The sequence below is a fragment of the Hakea prostrata genome, chromosome 8 (assembly GCF_041222555.1).
Source record: "Hakea prostrata isolate BN-2017 chromosome 8, UWA_Hpros_2, whole genome shotgun sequence".
NCBI classification, from domain to species: domain Eukaryota; kingdom Viridiplantae; phylum Streptophyta; class Magnoliopsida; order Proteales; family Proteaceae; genus Hakea; species Hakea prostrata.
In genome coordinates, this window is record NC_142607.1 from 5,481,551 (window position 1) to 5,505,807 (window position 24,257).

At 35.0% G+C, this 24,257-nt stretch overlaps 1 protein-coding gene across 2 annotated transcripts; it reads left to right on the forward strand.

Moving 5' to 3' along the window:
• Positions 1 to 15,638: 15,638 nt before the first annotated feature.
• On the forward strand, positions 15,639 to 24,131 carry LOC149006459 (protein EMBRYONIC FLOWER 1-like). Of its 2 annotated transcripts, XR_016175121.1 has the most exons (7): positions 15,639 to 15,867; positions 15,955 to 16,063; positions 16,774 to 16,953; positions 17,914 to 18,350; positions 18,425 to 19,947; positions 21,453 to 23,476; positions 23,570 to 24,130. XR_016175121.1 is itself a non-coding variant. In XM_089166229.1 (6 exons), the coding sequence occupies exons 3-6, from the start codon at positions 16,796 to 16,798 to the stop codon at positions 23,205 to 23,207; spliced, it is 3,873 nt and encodes a 1,290-aa protein (XP_089022355.1). In that variant the 5' UTR covers positions 15,639 to 15,867; positions 15,955 to 16,063; positions 16,774 to 16,795; the 3' UTR covers positions 23,208 to 24,131. The 2 variants fall into 2 exon arrangements, 1 of the variants encoding a protein (XP_089022355.1); XM_089166229.1 differs by having other exon boundaries at positions 21,453 to 24,131.
• The last annotated feature ends 126 nt before the right edge of the window (positions 24,132 to 24,257 follow it).

The following is a 24,257-nucleotide window of genomic DNA, read 5'->3' on the forward strand; positions in this document are numbered from 1 at the left end:
TTTTATTCAAATGGTTATGAAGGAACATAAAAAGTTCTGTATCTATGGGAGAATATCACTAAAGAGATACTGGAGGCGCTAATGAGAACTGGTTAAGATAAATGCAAAGCTTCCTATGGATGCTTGGAGTGCTCTTACGACACCCATCGACAAGAGTAGATCCTTAATTGTTTGTCGTTGGGATAAAAGGATGAAAGAGGGACTCATGACCCCATTCTTAGAACAATTGGAAGAGAAATTTGATAAAATGCTTAAGGAGAATTGTAAACAATAATGAAACATTTTTATTTTGTTTTCGCGTGTATATTCTTATTTCTAGATATTCTTAGCATTTATTTTAGAATTTTGTAACCTTTATTCCTTTATTAATTGATAAAAGTGATTATTATTTGGTCTTGATTATGAGAGTATGTGCCTTATTTATTACTGATAGTATAATTTGATCTTGTGGCTGTAGATCACACCCACAAGTTGTCGGGGTGGATCCGATACTATTAAGTGGAGTGTGACAAATGTGGTATTAGAGTCCAAGATTACATTATTCAATAATAGAATAATACATATAATGCCTGAGCAACCTGGGGCATAGATCCAGAAGTGACCCACAACACTAGAAGTAAATAATAGATATGACATTGAATTAGTATATGAAACAAAAAGGTAAAATGAATTCTGAATTTGCATAAGTCACCATAAATGAAGTGTAACACATATCACATTAATGAACATTAAGAAAGTGCATAATAAACAGTAACATTAAGTGGAATAAAAATAACTAAATTTTCATTAATATAATAAGTTTCTTTACATGAGTTACAACGTGCTAAACTCATGCTTTACAAAAATCATCAGGAAATTGAAAAGTGTAATAAAAGTCAAACTACCTTAGGTCTATGAATCAAAATGAGCAAATAAGGAAAGAAACTGAATCAAGTCTTGTCGGGTGGGGTGTGACACCAACACCCTACAACATAAATCATATTTAGTTGAACAAAGGTTCTATAGAATTTTCCTTTGTACTTTAAGGATTTATGTCGATCATAAAAGCCCCCCCAAACGCACTTCTCCACTTCATCTACCCTATTTTAATTCTTTGGAAAACATCGTCCCCTTTATCACCATTCTAAATTAAATATCACTTCCCCTCTTACTTGACAAAGGTATCAAACACCTCATTTATTGTAACTTTTTTCAATTAAATTATACTTTTATCATTAAATAATTCTAAAACCCCAAACTAACCTTAACTAAAATGTTGCTTTAACTTAAACTCCAAATTACTCTCAATTATTTTAGTAGTTAAACCCTTAAATTACTATCAATTCATATTTTAAAACAAAAAAAATACTCTTAATTAGTAGTTAAAACCCTAAATTACCTTCAATTAATTGTATTATTGAAATTAACTTTTATTTTGGGATTATAGAAATAAAATTAATTATGGGTCATTTAGGACTTCAACTACTAAGGTAATTGAGGGTATTTTAAAATCTAGAGGTTTGAACATTTATAATATTAAATTTGGATATTTGATAAAATTATGTTGGTTGTGGAAGTGTCTATGGTTCATCCAAAATTTTTTGGGGGGGTTTTTTTGTGAAGGGAAAAATATAGGTTTTTTTAAAATCCTGCGGCCCCCCCCCCATACAAAAAACCCCCCTTTTCGGTTTTGTGGGTGAAAATGTTATTTTTGAATTTAAAAATTATAAAATAAAACAAAAAAAATTTTTTATATAAATATATATTTATTTTTTTACAAGAAAAAAAAAAAAAAGAATATTATTTTTTTTTATATAATTGATAATTGATTTGGGTTTAAGTCTATGATAATTGAAATTTGGGATTTAAACTAAAACAACCTTTTGATCAAAGGTAATTTGTGATTTTTTAAAAAATATTTAACGGTAAAAGTAGAATTTAACTAAAAATGTTAAAAGAAGGGAGGTGTTTGTTGATACATTTGCTAGGTAAGAGGGGAGGTGAGTGATATTATCCAACTAAGAGAGGGTCTAAGTGCCATTTGGTCAACTAAAAGAGGAGGTAATAATATATAGTCTATTTTTATTTGTGATTGAACTTAAAGTATTTAAAATAATCGCTTTAAAGAATCTCCTTATCATTAAGTTTCACCATCTTATCACCCACCTACCATGATCAAAATTATAAACTAGATTTTTTGTCTTTGTTCTACTTAGTTTATAGCCTTTTGATTTGGAGTTGCTTTCGATCACTACTTGTGTCTCATTTATCAACACAATATCATCAACAGAAAAATATATAACCTAATGATCATCATTTTGAATGTCTTTGGTTAATCTATCCATTATGAGTGCAATTAATTATGTGCTTCAAAAATTGATGCAACCTTAATTGTAATTGAGAATTCACTACATTGCTTCCCACCGTTCTTACATTTGTCATTAAACCATTATACATATCTTTAGTTATGTTCATATATTTACTTGCAACATTTCTTTTCTCTTGTATTTCCCAAATTAGCGCTATCAAAATCTTTTTTTAGGTCAATAAAGACCATATGATGATCTTTCTTACATTTTCTTTACCTTTCTATTAGTCTCTTAATAAGATAAATAGCTTCGGTTGTAGATCTTCTCAGCATAAAGCCAAATGGTTATCCATGACTGTGGTTACCTGTCTCAATCGTGCTTCAATTAGTCTCTTCCATAACTTCATAGTATGACTCATTAGTTTAATGCCTCTATAGTTATTACAGTTTTGGATATCTTCTTTATTTTTATAAATTGGGATAATAATGCTTCTGCTTCTTTTTGTGTTCATAATCTTATTAAACAACTTGATTAGCCAATCTAATCTGTAGTTTTATAAACTATTCCATACTTCTATTGGAATTTAATCAAGACTTTGTACTTTATTTACTTTCATTATCCTTAGAGCTTCTTTTACTTCAAACATTGAAATTCAAAAATTGGTTGCATGATGAATAGTGTAATTGTTTGAATAAAAATACCTTGTTTAGTAGGCTAGGATAATAGAATAATTTTGCAAATCAAAACACTATTTGCCTTTATCAAAATAGAAAAACTTCAATCAAATAATTGAAAATTTCGTCTACATTTATTTGTGGCCTGTTTGGTTATATGAATCTAGAAATTTCAAATCTTTGGATTCATAAATGGAAAATTTACAGTTTGGTTGTGTGATTCCCTAGATTCATGAGATTCTAGGGATTCACCTTTTTACACTAAGAATGTAAATCTATAAATTTATGGGTATGAAATGAAATTCAGAGACTTAAATCCCCTACCATTAAAGCACTAAATATTTGTACATTCACAAAATTCCGTTGACAGAACTCTCCAAAACACAGATTTAGGTTAACCAAACAATTAATTTTATGATTCATGATTCCATAGATTTGAAATTTCTAGACTCAAGTAGCCAAACAAGCTCTTAAGGACTTGTTAAATTATCGTGCACAAATCCAAATGAGACTTGATACTGTGACTATATTTTGATTTGTTTACAAATCATTTACCACCTTGCTTCAAAAGTGGGAGAAGAGAAAGTACATTAAAGAGATTTATGATCAAAATATATAATTTAATATCCATTTAATATTGTCAAAAATAGACATACAAAATAAATATTTTACTTTGCATGGGTGACTTCCATTTATCCGATAATACATGAAGAGCTTTCTGGCCAAAAAAAACATAGAATTTACGTAAAAAGCAACAAAGTATTAAGTAAACATTTCAATCCCAACTTACACTACAAGTCAATTTTTAAGATTTGGTGACCATGAATGGATGTTAAAAGAAATTCAACATATTTAATGGAAAAAGACAATTTTTGTAAACTATTTAAAAATACTACTTTCAGGTTGGCTGGTTTGGATTGTTTTGTTTAATTGAATGAAAGGACAGAAGATTCTTATGTAGAATACTTTTTCATATATGATCAAGTGTATCCAACCCTACCCCTTAGCAAGAAACCTTTTTTTTTTTTTCTTTTGAAAACCCATAAAAAAAAATATAATAGTAAAATAAAAAGTTAAACACTTTATTAAATAAATTAAATATGATGGACTTAGATATCCAACACTTTCTATTGAAACCCAACACTCCTACTTAATCAAAGTTTCACCAAATGGCTGACCATGTTGTGTTTGGTTTATTGGAGCTGCTCAGACAACTTAACCCAACCAAGCAAGGATCTGCGAGAGCAATTAATGGTTACTGCCACATTAAGCTTATCTTCTTATACACAAAATCCACACTTCCTTTATACATTATCTCAATAATTAATTAGGGTTTTATGATTAGATATATTTATAGAGACAACTGAATAAAATCCACACTTCCTTAATTTATACATTATCGAATCTAGATCCTTCTATATGGAACTGAATCTGAGTTCAGATATGGATCTCATCTCTTATCAAATTCAACATTTAACCACTTCAGGTGATTCAGATTGGTCTGAAATGTAATAATCTTAAATTATAATTGAACAAATAATTAAGACTTGTTTGACAACCCATCAAACGTTTTTGTTTTGAGAAACACCAAAAACAATTTTAAGTGTTTTTGCTTGATAAACTTGCTTTTGAAAGCAGAAAGTGTATTAGTGGCTAGGCTTTTTATTACAATAATCAGAAATAGAGAAAATGAAAAAAATAGGAATCCCTTTCCTAGAGACAAGGGCTAGGATTTAACTGGAAATAAAAAAAGATGAAGAAAAACTTTGGTCGAAGATAAAGAAGATGAAGAACCAAATGATCCCTTGCTAGGATTGAAGAAGTAATGAATGGAAGAGTTCTATCATAGTATGAGAAGGTTGTAGCAAGTTGTTCTGTTTAGAATACCTTGTATAAAATAGTCACTTAAACTCAACCTGCCCCTAACTTTTGCTTCCAAAACTCACACAACAACAAATTTGTTGTTGCACTAAAAGTATTTCTTGCAGCAAAAATTTAAAAAAATTTAAATTTATGTTACAAAAATCACTAGAAACAAAATAGTTTTAACAAATGGTTTTCGGCCAAAGTTTCTTTGTTGAAGCAAGAAACCCAAAAAACTGTTTTTGGATGAATTATTTTCAGGGTTCGTATGGTGACGTTCTTGTTTCTTGTGTGTTTTTTCTCCATTTTTGGAATAGAAACAACCCAAAACATGTGTGTAATCGAGTGAGTCTTCTTATGTTTTTTTCCCCATTTATGAAATGAACCAGCACTTGGACACACCTTTGAACCCACTTTGAGAAAAACCAGTTTGATATTTCTCACAGAAAAAAATGCTTATCTTGGAAAGAAATTTAAAAGAAAGAGAGGTTTTCTTATCTTTTGACATCAAAACATGACTTTCTAATTTGACATACTAAAAGCTCAAAAAATGTCCCTGTTTCATTCATTCATTTTTTTTTACAGAAATGTTTTTTCTTTTTCTTTTTCTCCTCTCTCTTTCTTGTGAAATAAAATTGTTTCTTACCTGAAAACAGAAAGAAGAAGAAATACATTATCGTACAACTCGTAAGTGATTTTATGTGAGCAAACAAACAAACCTGTTACCAATCGGTTCATCCTCTCTCTGATGTCTGAAATAACAAGATATACATCCCCGCAATCAGCATCACATGAAATATCTTAAAGCAAAAGCTTTTGTTGATTGGTTAAAGGCTGCAAGTAAATCTGATTACTTTAAGCAACCAAAGCCTCTATTTTTCTACTTTCAATCAGTATATTACAAATGGTTAAGGGGTCTCCTAGCTTTTAATAATCAAAGAATCAGATGTCAACGTAGTTTGAATGTATACCATCGATTCTATTTCCAAAATGAAAAAAAATTAAATATGAATTTTATCATTTCTCTAAATTCAATGTCTAAGTCTTTTTCGATATAATGATATTGCTTTTGGGCTTCTCTTTTCAATTTCCTGAAAACTATACATAGAAAGAATGGAAATTGATTGATATGCTAAACACAGCTTATTGTAGAACGAAATAAAAGTTTGGCAATTTATTCTCAAGTTTTGTGTATTTGCTATGTTCTTTTCTGTTCTTTTCTTCCCTACCAAGTGGGATAAAAAGAATTCCACTACAAGATTGTAGCCTTGTAGGTACATCTCTCCAAGGACAAGAAATATCGAACTACAATAAAAAAAGATATATGTATAAGGATGATATGGCAATGCCAAAGCCTCCCTCTATGAGTAAGAAATTAAGATATTTATACGTGAAAGGTTTCTCCAACCCTGTTGTTTCAAATTGGTAAAGACAATAATTTTGTCATATAATAAATTTTCATTTCAATCCTTAAAGATACAACATTAGAATATCTGTTACTTTGGGGTTTTATTATGACATTTGTTTTTTTTTTCTTTCTTTTTTCTTGTATGTATAATTCAGGGTTTTTATTTATTTATTATTTTTGAAATGAACTATTGTTTTGACATGGTTTTGAGCCCACTATGAGGCAAAATAAAGGAAAAAAATGTTTCTCTTGAAAAGGATGTTTCCGGACAATGGCATAACCTTGTATTTTGAAGTTGTAAAATTCAAAGTTTCTTCTTTGTTTCATTTTTTCTTTTTTTTTTAGTTACATAAACACTTTCTTTTTCTATGTAACTACACATACGAATGTGGATCATCTCCCCTGAAGAAGGGCACATAGTACTCTCTTGACGATGTTACAACACCACAATTATGCAAAGCCCACAAGTAAAAAATAATAAAACATATAAAAAAAAAAACCCATCACCCTAATCTTTTATGGCCTTTTGTAATTTGTGGTCAACATCCATCATGGGAGACGATTCTGCCTGGATTTCAACATCCAAAGATAGTAAAAATGCATAGAAATAAGAACAATTGTTTCTCATTTAAAAAACAGAAAACTAAATAGAAACATTACCATACAATTCCTAAAAGGAATTTTTTTTTCCCTTGGAAAGGGCTAAAGGGATGCTTAATATGACCAAAAAAATGTATTTACCCATAATCCATATAGGATCTTGAGTTTGTCAAAGAATTGACTCAAATGGTGTCTCACTGTCTCCCCTAATCTAGTCTAAGCGACGCTCTATTCCATAATTTCAATCCCGACCCAAGAAGAGTCAAAACCTGATTTTTCCGGACTACTACAGCAGCAGAAAAACCAAAGGGAAAGAAAACAGGAAAAACAAAGGCAAGAGCTGCAGGAAGTGCTTGAGTATAACTCAGATATAGAGAAACCCTTATAAACGTCTCCCAAGCCTTTGTTTGTGAGTGTTTAAGGAGGTGCTGGGCCGAATGTAAGTATATCTAACGAGCAGGTTCTTCACTTTGCATCTTTTCTCTTTGGAATTGATAGCTTTTTATAATAGGGATGGGTTCTTCACTTTGCATCTTTTCTTCTTCTATATCTCTTCCACTTCATTTCTCTCTCTTTTTTCTATTTCAAAAAGAAAAAAAACGAAAAGCACTCCTGGAGGAAGTCTCTCGAAGGGAATATTGTGTGATAGATCCATTTCCTACGCCGGTTGTCCCGGCTTTAATTTTAGATGTTCAATATTGGTTTTGGACCTTTTGGCATTTGCGTAGTGCGTACACCACACCACCACCACCTTTACACCTGCAGGTTTTTAACTTTCTTCCTGCATGCTCTCCAGTGTTTGTGGAACCCATGAAGTACTTCTTGATGAGTTGAGCTACCTGGGAAGGCCTAACAGTTCAGGTTCTTGGCATTGGCATAGACTAATTACTAAGGTGTTATGTTTTCAAATTTGGGTTCTTCATATTTATTGTCAGCTAGCTACTATTCTAGATCTCTTTCATAAGGGATTAAGAGATAATTAATCCCTTATTTAATGTGATTCACCCATATAAAACATAATCTGCAGTTTGATGGTTAAGCTTGTCGATCTGAGTTGATTAATTGAAACCACAAAACTAGATGATGAAAATTAATCTAACTCATACTTTCTTTGGACCTGCCGCAGCTTCAGCTTACCTGTAGCATGACAGATCAATAACCTACTGGGATATACTTACATACTGTTAAAAATAATTTTGCATGATACTTATCAACTGTGTTTCTGATATTAGTAATGGAGTCTGTACACTTTTATCTGTTTGGCTTTAGCAGTTTCTCTCTTCTAGTTAATGTTCATCTAAAAGAGATACTAAAGAGCTTTAGCATATGGAACACATTCTAGTCATGATGTAACAAGGGAATCAGAATCAGAAAGAGATCAAATTAATGCTTGTAAACTTGTTATATTGGTTTAATGTCATTCTTAATTGACAACAAACTTCCATCTAACAATTCTTCAACAAATACAGTTTCTGATGAATTCACAGATTTTGAATTACAAATCTATTTTTTAGAAGAATTTCCCTAATTTCAAGGGTAACGAAATACTCCCTGCCTCACATATACAGACATGAAAAATAGGGATGTAAGGCTCATGATGAGCTAGGCTAGTAGAATACTAGAATCTGGAAGGATGTCTATTCAAATTCTTCTTTTTTCTTTTTAGGAAATTAACGTTGCAAGTTGCAACATCAATTAGTGTTGCATTGTTTTATACAAGGCAGACACCTATATAGGGGGCTGAGTCAGGATCAAAATGTGGGGAAGAAAGAGAAGGAAGGGGGGGGGGGGCGGTTGGCCCTAGGAAGCTTTGCCACTACGCCTACATGCTGGGTGTCAAATTATTGGTATGCGGATATAGCTATTGGTCCTTTTGGAAATAATGATTTAACTATAAGTATCAATGCTTTGTACTCAAGTTGCCCTTAGTTGGTTTAATTAGTGATGTTGTTTCAAGATATCTCAATCTCTTAGTAAGATTGTTTCTGGGACTCTGCTAGTGCAAGAGCCTTTGACACTGGATTCCTTTTAATTTCTTGATCCACGTGCATGCCAATTAGTATGAATAACCTCAAGACTGGCTGGCTATGATCATGTAACAGTTAATGGCTAAAGGTAGGAATCACAACTCTAAATGAGCAACGCCCATAATATCATTCACATTCTTAAGAATATATGCTTAAGCTCAGTCGACTTTTTAATTAAAATTTTCTCCAGCACCATTTCACTTCCATTATGTTTTTATTTGTGTTTGTTTAAACTTTATAAGAAAGCCAAATTGAGACCTTCCTATTATCTCTCAAGTGGATGTATTTTCAAGAAACTGATGAGTTATCGTAAGTGTTTGATAACAGTTCTGAGGTGAATTTCTTCAATTAAGAAACTAAATTCTTGTCTAATCTCTCTTGTGCTCTTATCCTAGAAAGGCTTTTATTTTCAGAGCTAATATAAACTTTCAAGGCTGTGAAAATTAGGTATTGATATTATTCCTTATTGTAAGAGAATCAGTTTGAAACAACTCTAATAACATCTCATTTATCATCTTATTTAGATCACCAGATGTCTTATAATATCTAACAGCAACAATAACCCTAGTTCAAATTAAATGGGTTCCACTGCATGGATCATTGCCTTCTAATCAATTCTATTTAAAATCATATTAGATACAAAACCTAAGCTATGCATGTCCTTTGTCACCATTTCTTTTAAAGTTATCTTAGCTCTACCCCTAGTTCTTCTAATTCCTTCAATTAAGATCAAATATCTTCTCCGTAAGGGGTATTTGCAGGCCTCCGTTGACCATACCACCTCAAACAATTTTTTGGTAGCTTATCCTATGATGGAGCTACTTCCAAACTAGTTCTATAAATATGATCATTCATTTTCTTATTCTTACTAGTTTTGCATTCATCCATCTTAGTATCTTCATTTCTTTTACTTTATTTGTAAGGTATTTTTTAGTAGTCCAACACTTTACATCATGCATCATAGCTGGTCGAATAACAGTCCGACAAAATTTTCCATTGACTTTTAAAGGAATACGTTGATCCCACAAGATCCCGGATGTACCTCTTTAATTTATCCACCTATTTTAATTTTTCGCGAAACATCATTCCGTTGTATCACCCTTTTTCTTATTTATAATTAAGCCAATGTATCTAAAATAATTGTTCGTCAAATCTCCTTCTCATCAAATTTTACCACCTCATCTCCACCCGATCATGACCAAAGTATGTTAGATATTCCATCTTCGTTTTACTTAGTCTAAAGGCTTTTGATTTTAAATTTTCTCTCCATGATTCTAATTTAACATTAATCCTTACTTGTGTCTCATATTATCCAACAATGCCTTCAAATTGATGTTACTTGAAGTGTGGTGGATCTACATGTCTGAGTTGGGTTTCTCATGGCTTATTCCAGATTCTCTGAAGGTCACAATAAGTAAACAAGCAAGGAGATTGTTGGAGATTAATTAATAGAGTTATCCCTAACGTTCCTTCCGTTTTTCCTCTAATAGCGTGAGTAGAACTTTATGGACATGGCTCATGTGAAGGAATAATAAGGAAAAATATACCTATACTGCATTATAGTAAGGTTACTAGAGTAATGTGTCCCCATATATACCTTCTTCTCTGCTTTCCATTACTTTCTCCGATTCATCTGTAAAAGAATAGTAGATTCTTGACCTCCAAACAAACATTGAACGAAGCATCTTGAAACCCAACTTGAATATTCCCTTGGAAGTATCATGAGTCCGTAGAAACTAGCTCCAGACAAACCATTAATTAAGGCCATCAAATTAAGTGGGGAGGAGTTGAGTTTTCCTCCGTTCAATAAACAACTTTACCATGCATGAGCCACTCACCACATAACAAGAAATATCTTGAGCAACAATATTATTTTTTGTTTGATTTACTAAGAAAGAGATCATATAATATGATATGATATGTTGTTGTTCATATATACTCTTCTACTGTCCATGGCATCATCACCTTCTTCTGGATTTTCATGAAACAAAGAGCCTGCAGGTGTGGGGGCTTCATCTGATCAACCCCAGATGAAATTGTGCAACAAGAAGCCTGGACTAGCTACATTCTGAGGCAGCTTTCTAGCTTTCAGCCTTGTCTTACTGCTCGGACTAAACACTGGACCAGCATTAGCATGCCTGCAGGTGGGGTCTTCACATTCAATGCTTGGTTCATTTGTATATATCTACCTGTGGGAAACACTCAAACACCCTCTTTGTCTTCTTCCTTGTATCCCTGGTGAATTGGGTCAACAGGGTCTGTTCCGGGTGAAACAAAAATATGTACTTGCCAAGCCTGAATTGCCAGCCCTTCACTCCAGGTGGAAGAAGGCCACAAAAAGAGGATAAGGAGGCAGCACACAGGTAGCCAGCGAGGGAGAAAGGTTGAGAGCCTTTATTGAATTTATTGAATAATAGTTTTTCACATATTTTATGGTTCTCTTTCCCATCTTGTCCTCGTTTAACTAGATTACTGGTCTGTTTTGTCTCGTAGCTCTTACTTATTATATAATGGTTGGTGAAATTTTCTATGGGCTCAGACACTATAAATGGAAGTAAATAAAAAAGCAAGTGTGACAGTATTTAAGTGATCTGGGGCATCTTAACATTCATTCTCTCCCTCTCTCTCTCTCTCGATTTTGATCAGCTTATCTAGCCTGCAATTCTTAGATTAGGAAACTTACCCAAGCTGTATCTCATACATTTCATTTATATACGAAAATTGTTATACTATAATTTTTTTTCCAGTACATATATATACTATAGTTTTGATTACTAATGATCTTTTTGTGACTAGGTCATAAAGAAAACAATCAAATTAAAGAGAGGAAAAAAAAAAAATGATAAAGGATAAACGTTTAGGCAGATCCAGATATGCCCGGAAGGCCTTGTCATCACAGTATATGATGGAATGGCCTCTTTTCTTTCCATGGCTGGTGGACCTTTGTAACCCATCAGCTATGACCTCAAAAGGCATATTTATATAGAAACGTAAAGCCATAACAAGCCTAGGTGCAATCCACTTTTGGGTATGAAGGTTACAAACACACAACTATCTGAAAAAACTATATGGAAGTCTGGGATATTTGGTAATCTTCTTAATATATGGCAAACAACAGCAAACCAAAGAGAATTAAAAATTAACCAGCTGTTTTAATTTGCATTCCATAATCAAACTTCATTTATTCGTGGGATCTGAGCAGGCCAAAGGGGACCATCTGGCTCCTCTCTTCTCAAAAGTCCACACATCTCTTGTCAACATATATATGAATATATAGCTTATTCTTTCATGTATAGATATGGAAGAAGGAGCACCTAATAATACATTTTCACAGACCAAGAACTATGAGATTTCACATCTTTAATGCTGAGGTGATATGGAAGGATCATACCTCGACCGAGCCTTCTTTGATGCTTCCACAGAAGTAAAGAGACATTACAATCATTAAGAAATCTTCCAAGAAACAAAAGAGAAAAAGAAATTTTGAAAATATATAAACCATTCTTATAATACAAACAACGAAGATAAGTAATTTCTTTGGACAGCCTCAGCATCACATTCTATCCATAACTTGTGCCCAGCTCCCCAAGAATGATTTGACCCATATATCCAAGCAATCCTGGGTTGTGCTTGTTTGGATAAGATGCGAGAGGAAAACTTGAGAAGCTGTTCTATAATCCCCACCCCAGGCCACTAACACAAAGGAATAACTAAAACACCTGAACCCGGGCTTCCTTGAAAAAAAGAAAACAACTCTTATTCCTCCACCATGTCGAGATTAGGGACTGCATCTCCTCAAAGGAATTATTGAAATGCTTAAAATGAAAAAAGGGCATTTTGTTTACAAGTTTCACCTTCAACTGGAAATGACCTATTGACCAGAAGTCTTCTGGGAGTTGGATCGTGAAACCCAGAACACTCCCAGAAGAGAAACGGTCACCTTTTCTTTTTCTTTTTTCTTTTTTTTTATTTATTATTTTTTAACATAATGAAAATTGGATCAAGTAAATAAATAATAACAGCCCTAAATTAACACAAAATTTTGTTCTTTTGCTTCTGCAATCAAACAATAACAACAAATTAAGCCACAGGTTATGATATTATTAAAACCTAAGCATGATCAGCTACAGAAGCTACTTAGCATTGCATTTCTCATCAGATCTCTGGGTCAACAAAGAATAAAGAGAACCCTTCATCATCTTCAAAGACTGGTTACGCTAAGTTGATAATTGAAAAATACGAAATGGGATCTGATTACCTTATCACGACCTTCAGCTTTAATGATCTTAATTATCTTTTCAAAACTGGTTAATGGAGAAATTAAGCTCATCATTAATAGACCAGAAACTGTGGTTTTCCATTTAGAACTACTGGCTTATGTGAATGTTTCCCCTTAACTAGCCATTAATGTCTTTTATTTCATGATCCATGCATGAATTCTCTCTGCTGGCTGTTTCAGGATCTCCGTAACTAATTAATTTCCATCTACTCTATAAATATCTGTGCTTCTGGGTGTTTCTCGTTCTGCAACATCCATATATGTAGTGATGTGTATATACTACTTTCGCAGGTTGAACAGCAGAAGGTAGAACCAGCAGAGACAGATTCCCAGGAAACCCATCTCTCTTTCTCAGTACAATCATGTAAATGTAATGCAGATCTAGCTAATTTGATCTATTTGTTACACTTTATCAAAAAAGCTTTAAAAGAACAACCTTTACTTTCTCGTGGGGTCTCTAATTAGGTGACCAGGGTTATAATTAATGATGATTTTAAGGAATTTTTTTCCCTTTAAATATTCTGAAAAGAAGAACATCGATTCTGTATGATCATAATACAACCTAATTCATACAAAAGATCCCGTTTTATTGAGAAGAGCAGGTAGCAGACGCTCAAAACCATTGAAGCCAGTAACAAATCAAAAAACAAAGAATCAAAGGAAATCACCAGGATGTGTACCCTTCAAGATTCACAGTTGCATGCCTTACACCACTCTTTGCTAATCTAGCATCTTAAACTCTAAATAGGAAGATTCCTCCCTCTCTTTCTTCCTCCTTTTGTACTCTTCAATATCCACAGTTGCATGCCCTACACCACCCTTTGCAAATTTAACATCTTGAGCTCTAAATAGTAAAATTCCTCCCTCTCTTTCTTCCTTCATGTGGCAGTTAAATGGGGTCAAAACTCAAAAGCCACTGCTTTATTTCAATTGCTTTCTTTAGAGAAAAGTAGTAGGTCAGTTTAGGAGGATTGGAACAAGAAGAGCTAAACTATTCAAACATATAAACCTAACTCTAAAACTGTTTTAGAGAATAATGATATCTCCTTCCATAATCAACATTTTAATTCGGATTAGTGTTGGGAGTGAATGAGTAAGGCTCACTATCATTGTGCTAGCAGCTAGCAGCTGACATTAAGTACCACTACTACTACTGGACCAAAAAAGCTTCTGTTCCATGCATCATCATCGTCAATGGGGCCCTGGCCAGACCCTATATATAGGTCCACCATTAAAATGATATACGTTGTTGGGTTTTCTTCTGAAGAACCCAATTCACACAAACCCAAAACAAGCTGATAGCAGTAGTAAGGCAACAGTTGGGTGAGATAAAAAAAAACCCTCACTCTATCTGAAATTTTGGTAACCATGGCAGCTAGTCCACAAGGAGTTCTTCTCTGAAAGCTTCATGGGACCACTAGCTCTATGTCTCTTTGTTCACAATTTGACAGTCTCTCCCTGAAAAATTGCAGTGGTAGGGTCCAATATTATCTATTGTGAGAATTAAAATTGAGCAAATGCTAATTTTACTCTAAATATTCTAATTTATTACTAATCCTTATTAAGATAAGTGAAACCGCTAATATTACAAAGGGGTAAGAGGGGGGAGGAGAAATCTTCATGAGTTACCATTGATTGTGATTATAATGAGAATTGAAAAGCCCCATTAAACACTAATTATTCTATTAAAGAGTGTCAGCTGTGATGCTTGCTTCTATATTTATATATTCCATAACTGTGATAAGTGGCATATGACATCTCATCATCTCTTTCTGTGTGCTTATCTACCGTTACAGGGAATATTGATGGCAGTAAAACTGAGGAAGGTCAAAATTGGGAATAAATGAACTTTTATTTACTTTCTAGGATAGGATTAGGGTTTGAAATTGTGTTCCTCTCACTTTTTTTTTTCTAGGAGAAATTTGTCCTCTGCACATTGACAACATAAATTAGATGTAAACCCTAAATAGGTAGGGTAGGGGGGGGGGCAGTGAGAGAGGAGAGTCTTCTGAGTACTAAGAAGATAGACCATATGTGAATTCCCTCTTAAACAAGTGACACAAAAGTGCAAGGGAAGAATAGTCCTTTCTACCCTTGGAAACTAAATTAAAGATCCCAATTTTAATGGTTGACAGTCACACAGGTCAGGAGGAGAGAGAGGCATGAGATGACATGGCACACAAGGATTAGGGTTAGGTTTAGGGTTTCGTTATAGCTTCTTGGTGCTTTGGTGACCACAAATTTTAGGGTTTTAACATGTAATGGAAGGTGATGAGGTATCACCGTCAACATGGTACATGTTGGAGCTCTCCCATTTGTTTCCCTTCCCACTCCACCAGTCCACCCTTTGCTTTATTTTTTTATTTTTTATTATTTTAAAGACAAAAATCTCTCTCTCTCCTCTCTCTCTCTTACATGCGATGACGATGACATGGATTAGGCAGGATTTTAAAACCTTCTCTTCAGGGATAAAGAAAAGTTAGGAAAAAATAAAAAGACAACACTTCTTCTCTCTCTTTCTCTCTCTAGCTTTCGTGCATCGAGAACCCATTCACTTCCAACCCAACAAAACCCTAAAAGAGCTAGGGTTTCGCCCCTTTTCGCACTCGAATTCTGTTCAACGAGCTTCGAATTTTCTCACCGGATGATTCTCATCAGCTTCGCCGCCTGACACACTCTCTTCTGAGGCATCTTCGCATGTTCGCCGTTCCAAAGTGGTTGAGCCCATGTGAGTATTCGTTTTTCGCTTTATAATTTCGACTCTCCGTTGCGATTCTTCTTTCCAATTCTTCTTTGATTTTACCTCGTTCGGCAGCTACGATGGATGATATGATGATCGGTCTCACAACTGGCTAATTGAGCTCAGCTTCATTTCATACTCGCCTTCGATATCATCTCCGTGTACCGCGCTTCGTTCACTTCAGGTTTTTTTCTAGCTTTAGATCTTATCCTTTTGGGTAATTTCCATCTGTGATTTCTACTACGTGTACAGCGCGCTTCACTGTTAATGGGTTTAACTGTTTTCAGTTTCAACTTTCTTTGTGGGTCGACCACCTTAATCTATAGGATTTCACTTCATAATTTTATGTTACAATCAGAATTGTTGTTATCAGTATATATATTGCATCACGAAGCATCTGATCTATCATACTATCGTCTTCATTGTTGAAGGCCACATCATTTGCTGGTAAATTCTAAGCTGCTTTCGTTCTTGTCTTAAAAGAACGTTATTTTATGATCTATTTTTGTAATTCTTCAAGTGGGTTCAGCTACACAGTGGAATATATTGTGTGTGAACAATCAAAATATTAAAGTAAGTATATTTCTTCTCCTCTTCGATAATGAAACATAACCTGTCATCTTCTGATATTAGAACCTTAACTAGTCTAGTTTATGGTTCATTTTACAACTCCTAGAAGTAACTTGGCTACATCATGGGTTCTGTAGCATTCCTTATTTACATGGCATGTTCTATCTTATATTATCAGACCATAGGTCTTTATTTTAGAATTCAACAGCCATCATTTTTATTCTACCTTGAATTTTTCAAGGTTTATTATTATAAACCCTAGGCTTTCATTCTTTTTTTTACAATCATTGGTGAATCTTAGATTTCATATTATTTGGGCTGCAGTGCTTTCCATTGGTTTCTCAAGATGGATGGGGTGATTGTCGTGGGGACTGAGAACCATGCAACAAGTGATTTAACTCCTCTTGACAATTCTTGTAATGGGCTAACTGAATCACGATCTAGTGGGCTAAACAGTGCTGATAAAAAGAATAAGACAGACAGATGTGAGCATTTTTCAATCCGGTAAGCTTACTGTTCTATTTTTTTTCTTAGTACTTTTTGTTCGTATAATTCCTTTTCCTCATAAAATCAACCTCTAGTTTTTGCTTGCAAGTACTAATTGTTCATTATTAGAATGGTATTTTCATAATGATATAATTGCTGCTTGTATTTATTGTTTCTACTAGTTCATTAAGCATGATGTGAATATTTTTATATTCACCAAGTTAGCTCTTATTTTGTTCTTCAACTGTTTCATTTTACTATTAGTAATTAGTACTTTGTTCTTAATTTTTCTGATTGCTTGGTCAATGTCATTTTTAATGTGAGGAAGAAACCAGTGGTAAGGAAATTGTATGATACCGCTGAGATAATTTGTACTATCTTTTGGTCTATACTCACTGCTGTTTCATTTTCGAGGTAGTATACATTTTCTAGGTAGGGCATATTGATCCAGTTTTGACCAATTATGGGTAGGACCTTCATGAATAAAGGACTCAAACTGATAAGCTTGCTGGAAAATCTCCATAAAATGCAGCTAGGTTGAGGAGAGAACATTTGTTACTGTCATTTTTTTTTGGGGTTCCTCGATGTCTTATCTTTGTTGTCACTCTATTTCTTGTCCTTTAATTGAGAAATCATCAAACACTGAACTTAAATCCCTTGCTTTTAATCCTAAGAATCCTTCTTCCTTACTGCTTTCATTCTTTGGTAAGATGAGTGTGACTTCTACTGTTATAACTAGGTTATCTTGAAGGTTAGATCTCTATCAAAGTTTTCTCCTCTTTGAATATCTATTTCTATCGGAGGACTTGACCTAGCAATCCTCTCCATTAATGAGTTAGGGCTAACAGTATCTATAATAGTTCGATCTTGTCCAAGTGAACATACTGCTGTTGAGCCTTTTGACATTTGTTCCATGTAGGATTCTGTGTGAGCTGTTCTATAATGCTGTTTCCCTAAAAATTTCTATGGTATGTACAGTGGTTATGTTGCTGAGGTTCGCAAAAAAGACCAGAAGATTTGTTGGCCATTTCCTACAGTTGGTAACTGTCACAAATTGGAGGAACAAAAACTTCCTCCTCTTCGTGTTCCTGAGTTTAGATGGTGGAGCTGCAAAAACTGCCTGAGGAAGATTGAAGCCAAGGATGCTCCAGTAGAAACTGGATTGCTTACAAATTGTTCAAATACAGCATGCAGAACCAAAACTGCTACTTCAACTGGAGTGCGTTTCACAGTTTCTTCTGATGATGCTCAAATGCCGCATTCTAGCATTCAGCAATCTCCTGAAGTCAACATTGGAAGTGGAAGGAAATGCAGTACAGATGTTTCTCTTCCAGCGAGTAATGCTGAACATTGCCCAGCATTATCTGAGAACAGAAACGAAAAGGGAGCTGAATTGGAGCACCCAGTCACAAAAGGTATGCTTATATCAGATATCCCCGTCATGTTGAAGGAACTTTATCTTGATGAGCCATTCTTCTGTATGCTGCAGATATCCATAGTCCGACTGATGCTATTCCAGAAGAGAATATGAACCTGGCAGTAGATAAATCTATCTTCAGTCCCAAAAAATATGGTTCCAGTCAAGAAGGATTAAAATTTACAAATGGAGAAACTTTGAGATCTGATTTTCACATTGGCAAGATTGGATATAACTTAATTTCAAATGAAACTGCCACTGATTCACTATCCAATCCCCATCAAAAGAGAGTTCTGGAGTCTGAAAGTGTCGAACCAGAATGTTGCAAATTGGTTAACAGTTCCATGGAAAATTTTCAAAGAGAAAAGCCAGAATTTAGCAGAATCAATTTAGCAAAAAGCTCTGGGGAAGACAAGGATGTACTGCGTTCTCCTGTGATATCTGAGATAAATAAAGAGGCTTCAAATGTTGTAATCTGTCAAAGTAGAAAACCTGATTCCCTTGTATCAATTGATAATTCTTGTGAAAGTGATGAGAGTTTAGCTGAAGAACATGTTCAAGATCTATATCATGCAAGTCAGTGTGGTAATTCAGGCGATGCTTCACATGGGAGCAAACCAAGAAAATTGCGCTCGTTGACTGATATAATAAGAAGAGGAGCACTTGCCGCACCGGATAATCTTCAGTACACTGAAAGAGAGGCAACAACTTGTTGCATGAAGACAGAAGGTGCTCAGTCTAAAGCAACACCAGATGCACCCGCTGGCTTGGGTGTAGATCCTGTTACCAGCAATCAGGTGGCTTTCCAAGGAAAAAATAACAAGGTTATGCTGAGTAAGAAAAGGAAACATAAACTTCCACAGGATAAAGATGAGGATATGGCGAGGCAAAGTGGAGTTAATGAAGCTTTTAAAATTCATAAGGATGATTCTGAAAAGGACATGGATAATAAAATTTCTAATGGAAAACCAGCAGGAGATGAATCTGTCTTGATAAATCTACATCCTGGTAACAAAAGTTTTCTGGGAAAGCCCAGAAATGGTAAAAAACTTACCCAGGGTACAGAGGAAAAGCAGACGCCTCATATTGAAGATAGTTTGTTCTCCTTGGCACCTCATAACGAGGTTATTTTTAAAGAAGCTGAAGTCAGGAAAGATGCAAAAAATATGTGTATGGGGACTGAACATGTTTCCATTAAATCATTTCTAAATGGAGTTGCAGGAAAAGATTTAAATCTTGGTGCCCAAAGTTGTGTTGCTGCAGAACAAAGAGCACAAAATCCTGTTGTGGACAAAAAGAGGAATAAGGTGTCTCAAGTTGAAGATGAGAAGTCTTCCATGATGCCTTGGCCAGGGAGCAAAAATCTGATCATAAAGAAATACCTTGACAGGAAGCACACCATTGTTCCATCTGTTGGTCTGAAATCTGTTGTAGTTCCATATACTGGAGTAGGTACACATCATGGTCTTGTACATCATATGAAGACCCATAGAAAGAGTACTCTGAATAAGAAGAAAAAGAAATTGCCTCAAGTTGAATGTGAGACTAAAGTCCTTGGTGAAAGTGCTAGTTCTTCTGTTTTTTGCCGGCCAAAGGTAGTGTCTTTATGCATAAATATGCTCTAAAATAGTATTTTCTTGTCACTCCGTAATGAAACATTCTCATTCTGATTAAATACTTAAACTTCTCCATTATATATGGCCATTTTGTAGTGCATTATGGATGTGGTTTTTGATACCATAGTTACCAGATCATGAAGATTATTGCTTCCTTTTCCTGATTTCACTATCAAAACATGTACCTTAATGTACAGTTCGTCTTTTTCTAAACATTAGTGTCTTTTTTCATGTAAAATCTCACTCTCATTTTGGGCTAACATCAGCTTTCTCCTTGTGTATATGTGGTGGGTTTTCTTGTGAATTTATGATAGAGGGATATGTTTGATCTGTTTAATTTAGTGTAATACACCCTCTGCCTCTACCACTATGTGAATACCAAGACCTGCCCCCAAAACTCATTCAGGTACATTGACTTAGTTGTTCTTGGCATATACTTGCAAGTTTCATGGCTCAGTTGTTCTTGGGATAGAATTGCAATTATCATGGCTCCACTTGATAGAGCATGCAAATGTCAACCCTCATAACTGTTCTATTAGATAATTTAACAAAATAAATTCTGTGACATTTCACCAAGATATCATGTGGTTAAGCATCAATGCTTGTGAAACATTCATCTATCCCAAAAATTACTGAGTACAACAGTCCACAGAATGTTGGACATACACTCCAAAATTATTCTTAAATAGTATCATTAAATCTCAGTTAATAGATTGGTTAGAGTTTAACTCACAATGGCCTTTGAGGTGTCCATGTTTGTGTTCATTTTTCCAACTAAACTGTGTGGCCAGATTTTTTTCGGGGAGGACTGGGGAAAGAAAGGGAAGTATTAGTATCCTTGTGTTAAAATTGTTGTTTTAATAATGATCACACCGGTTTTTACCTGTATACAGGCTCAGAAGAGGATTGCTAACATTTGGAAATATTTCTCCTCCCTACATATCTTATAGATTCCATGAAATCAGCTGGTTATTGTTGATTAATTTCCCTTCATCTATGAATAACTTGTTGAAGTCAAAAGTTGATAAGTGTAATATATTTTAAGGTCTTATTCTCCATAAGTCCCATAGCTTCTCTATTGTTTAATGAGAAAATGCACCTATAGGAAAAATTGTTTACAGGCTACATGAGGTATTGCTCTAGCTCAACCAGAATAGTTGATTGCTACCCAATTACCTGCATAATACTGTGGATCAGAATCTGTGCTATACTTTAACAAGTTCTGAACTTTGTGAAGCAATCACTAATCAAATTTTTGTCTAGTTTTCTTCATGTGGATAATTTATAGTTTATAAAAATTTCGTCTGGCAATGCAAAGACATGATATGGTTTATTCCACATCCATGCTTATATAAGCTTGTTTGTTATTTGCTTTTTCTTCCTGCTCTTTCCTCCTCTGTTGCTCTGTGTAGAATGGCTTCTCTAGATACTACTACTAAACCGGTATCTATGTACTTACAGGACTGTTTATTGACATATTTCAGGATACCTCTAATGCATGTAATGATGAGATTTCAATTAATGTTGAAGGACCTTCTAAACTTTCAATGGATCAATGTAATCAAGTGGCAAATACAGTATCCGAACAGGCAGCTTCAGATGATATACCAATGGAAATTGTGGAACTCCTGGCAAGAAATCAGTATGAAAGGCGTCTTCACTATGCCAAAACTGCTGCAGAGAACAGATACGGCTTTTCAGAAACAACTGAGAAAGTTACAGATTCTGGGCAAACCAGTTCCACTGAAGCCCTTGAGAATGAGAGGTTGAGGTTATTCCATAAGAAGTCTAACTTGCCGAAGTCTCAGTCCAGCAAAGAAAAGGATAGCATTCATTCAGGTCCTAATGAGGGACTCGCCAAACACAAATCAGATGGCTTCCCTTTTAGTTTTGATGGAGAACATGGTAGGACCCATTTCAGTGCTAGCAGAGTAGAACTAGGCCAGGCCTCTAGTGGATTCAAGACATTTTCAGAGAGTCAAGTAGCCCAACCAAGTCTTGTCCAGTTTCCTGTTGTTGGTTCAAGAAGAGGCTGGGGGACTGAAAATTGCACTTGGGATAGTGATATGGTTGGAAAAAGATGCTTCAGTACCTCTGCTCAGTCATTAGGTGCATATTCTCCTTCTCAGGTACCTATGCAGCAAGGTGCACTTATGGGATCACAGTCTGTTTGGTCCACTGGTCCAAGTCAAATGCCTTTTGCATCTAATAGCTCTCAGAAATTGGTTAATGGAGTGAGTAATTTAAACAAGATTTCTCAAACTCCTGATCAATTGCCCAAGGGATATATGAACTGGGAGATGAACGAGGGGGTGCATCCGGATTATCTGTTTGCTTGTGACAAGGGAAATATTTGTTATCCAAAAGCAAAAGGACCATTAGATTTATATGCTAATGAGACATTGTCAGCAATGTATTTGCTCAAACTCATGCATGCAGGAGTGCACTCAACTAGTCCCCAGAATATGAATGATAACCCAGAAAGGTTGCCTAAAGATAATCCATTTCCCCATGAGCAGGTTATGAATGAATTGACTGGGCCAGAGACTAGTGTGTTGAAGTCCAGGAGGTCCTTGATCGACCGACCTTCATGTGAATACCATGGTGAAACTCACCAGCTAGGAAAATCCCATGAACATTTTTCTCCAGTATCTATTGCCAGAGCTGTTGATTCTCCAGTACTGAAGGATATTAGTGTTCAAAAGTCCTCTGGTTTCACAGATGGTTTGTTGACCAAACAATTTCCTCGTTCCCTGAAACATCAAGCAAGAGAAGGCAAGAAAAGATCATATTCAACAGCACAAACTCGAGGCCCCAAAGTTCACATGCCTGCCTCCATAGATGGTTCTACAAGTGAAAAGCATGAATACTTGATCCATGATCCAAAGAAAAGATTTCTGTGTCTGCAGGCTTCAGAATCTACAAAGTTAGCTGAACAACCTCAGACAAATGGAATTTCAACCAAACATGTTCAACTGAAGTTCAGTAGAAACCAAGAAAGAATTTTGCCTGTGGAAAGAATAGGTGGGACTGAGAACTGCACACTTAACACAAACCCAGCTGACTTTACTGTACCACAAGCTGGGAATATTTACATGATTGGAGCTGCAGACCTGAAGCTTAGGAAGAAGAGACCATCAAAGCAAAGTGGTGGACTGATTGATAGGGATGGACATAAAAGACAGAAGAAAATGAAGCTTACAACAATAAATGACTCATACAGCTTTAGATCTTGTTAGAACACTTGGCAAGAATTCAGTGGGAAGAATTGCATCTAATTAACCCACTCTGGGTGCGGTGAGTGCATGTAACACCTGTACCAAAACCATTTTTTGGATTTGGTCCTTGATTGGCAGGAGCCGTGTGAATGTTCTCCATGCTTTATCAGAAGCTCTGCAACCATGCATAATTCCAGTGTAAATTTTAGACTCTCGTGTACCAAGTCTACTAATCGTGTTTATGGTCTACCATTAGCTCAAAGTAGAGATTTTCCAGCTGTGCAGTGAAGGTAATTACGGGACATGAAAACTGTCATTGACTTGCACAAAGATGCCCCATGATTTTCAGACTGAGTCTTACAGTGACTTTCTTTTATTTACAGGTCTAGTGAATCCTTATTGGTTTCCATTGCCTATGAAAGATTTCAAGTTTCCACTCAGCCATAGATCTTTACAGTATTATACTTTTGTGTGTTCCTAGCACGAATCACTTGTAAAGGAGACACTCAATAAGAATCATGTACTGTGTAGCGGAATCTCCTATGTGTAATAATGACTTGCATATCTTTGTGTAGCTTCTCCATATACAGTTCCAGAAAAACATTTCAATTGTACCCCCAACATGTCAGAGTTTATGAAAGTTATTTTCCAAGGAAGTCTTGCAACAGCTTTATGAGATGAATTTGATATCATCCTGAAAGAGTTGGAAATATGAATACTCTTGTGAGTTTTCTGTTTCAGTGTTCCTTCATGACATTTTCCCATTTCCTTTTGGTAAAATCAAACTCTTGATATTTGAATGGTGAAACTGTTGATGTTGATTTGGGTTTTCTTAGCTGGTTAGACATTCCAATGTTGTCAAAGAAAAAAATTGCATATGCCACATTGATGTTTCAGATTGGTCTGCAAATTTGGCCACCTTTCTTCCACAGGCGCTGCACGCCGAGCTGCAATGACAGCAATACTGGACCTGTTTCCACCAAAGTTGCTGCTCAGCAAGCTATCCCAGGAACCTTGGACGTGATGGGATTATGGTTTCAATAATCAGGATTGAGATCAATAAGAAAATGT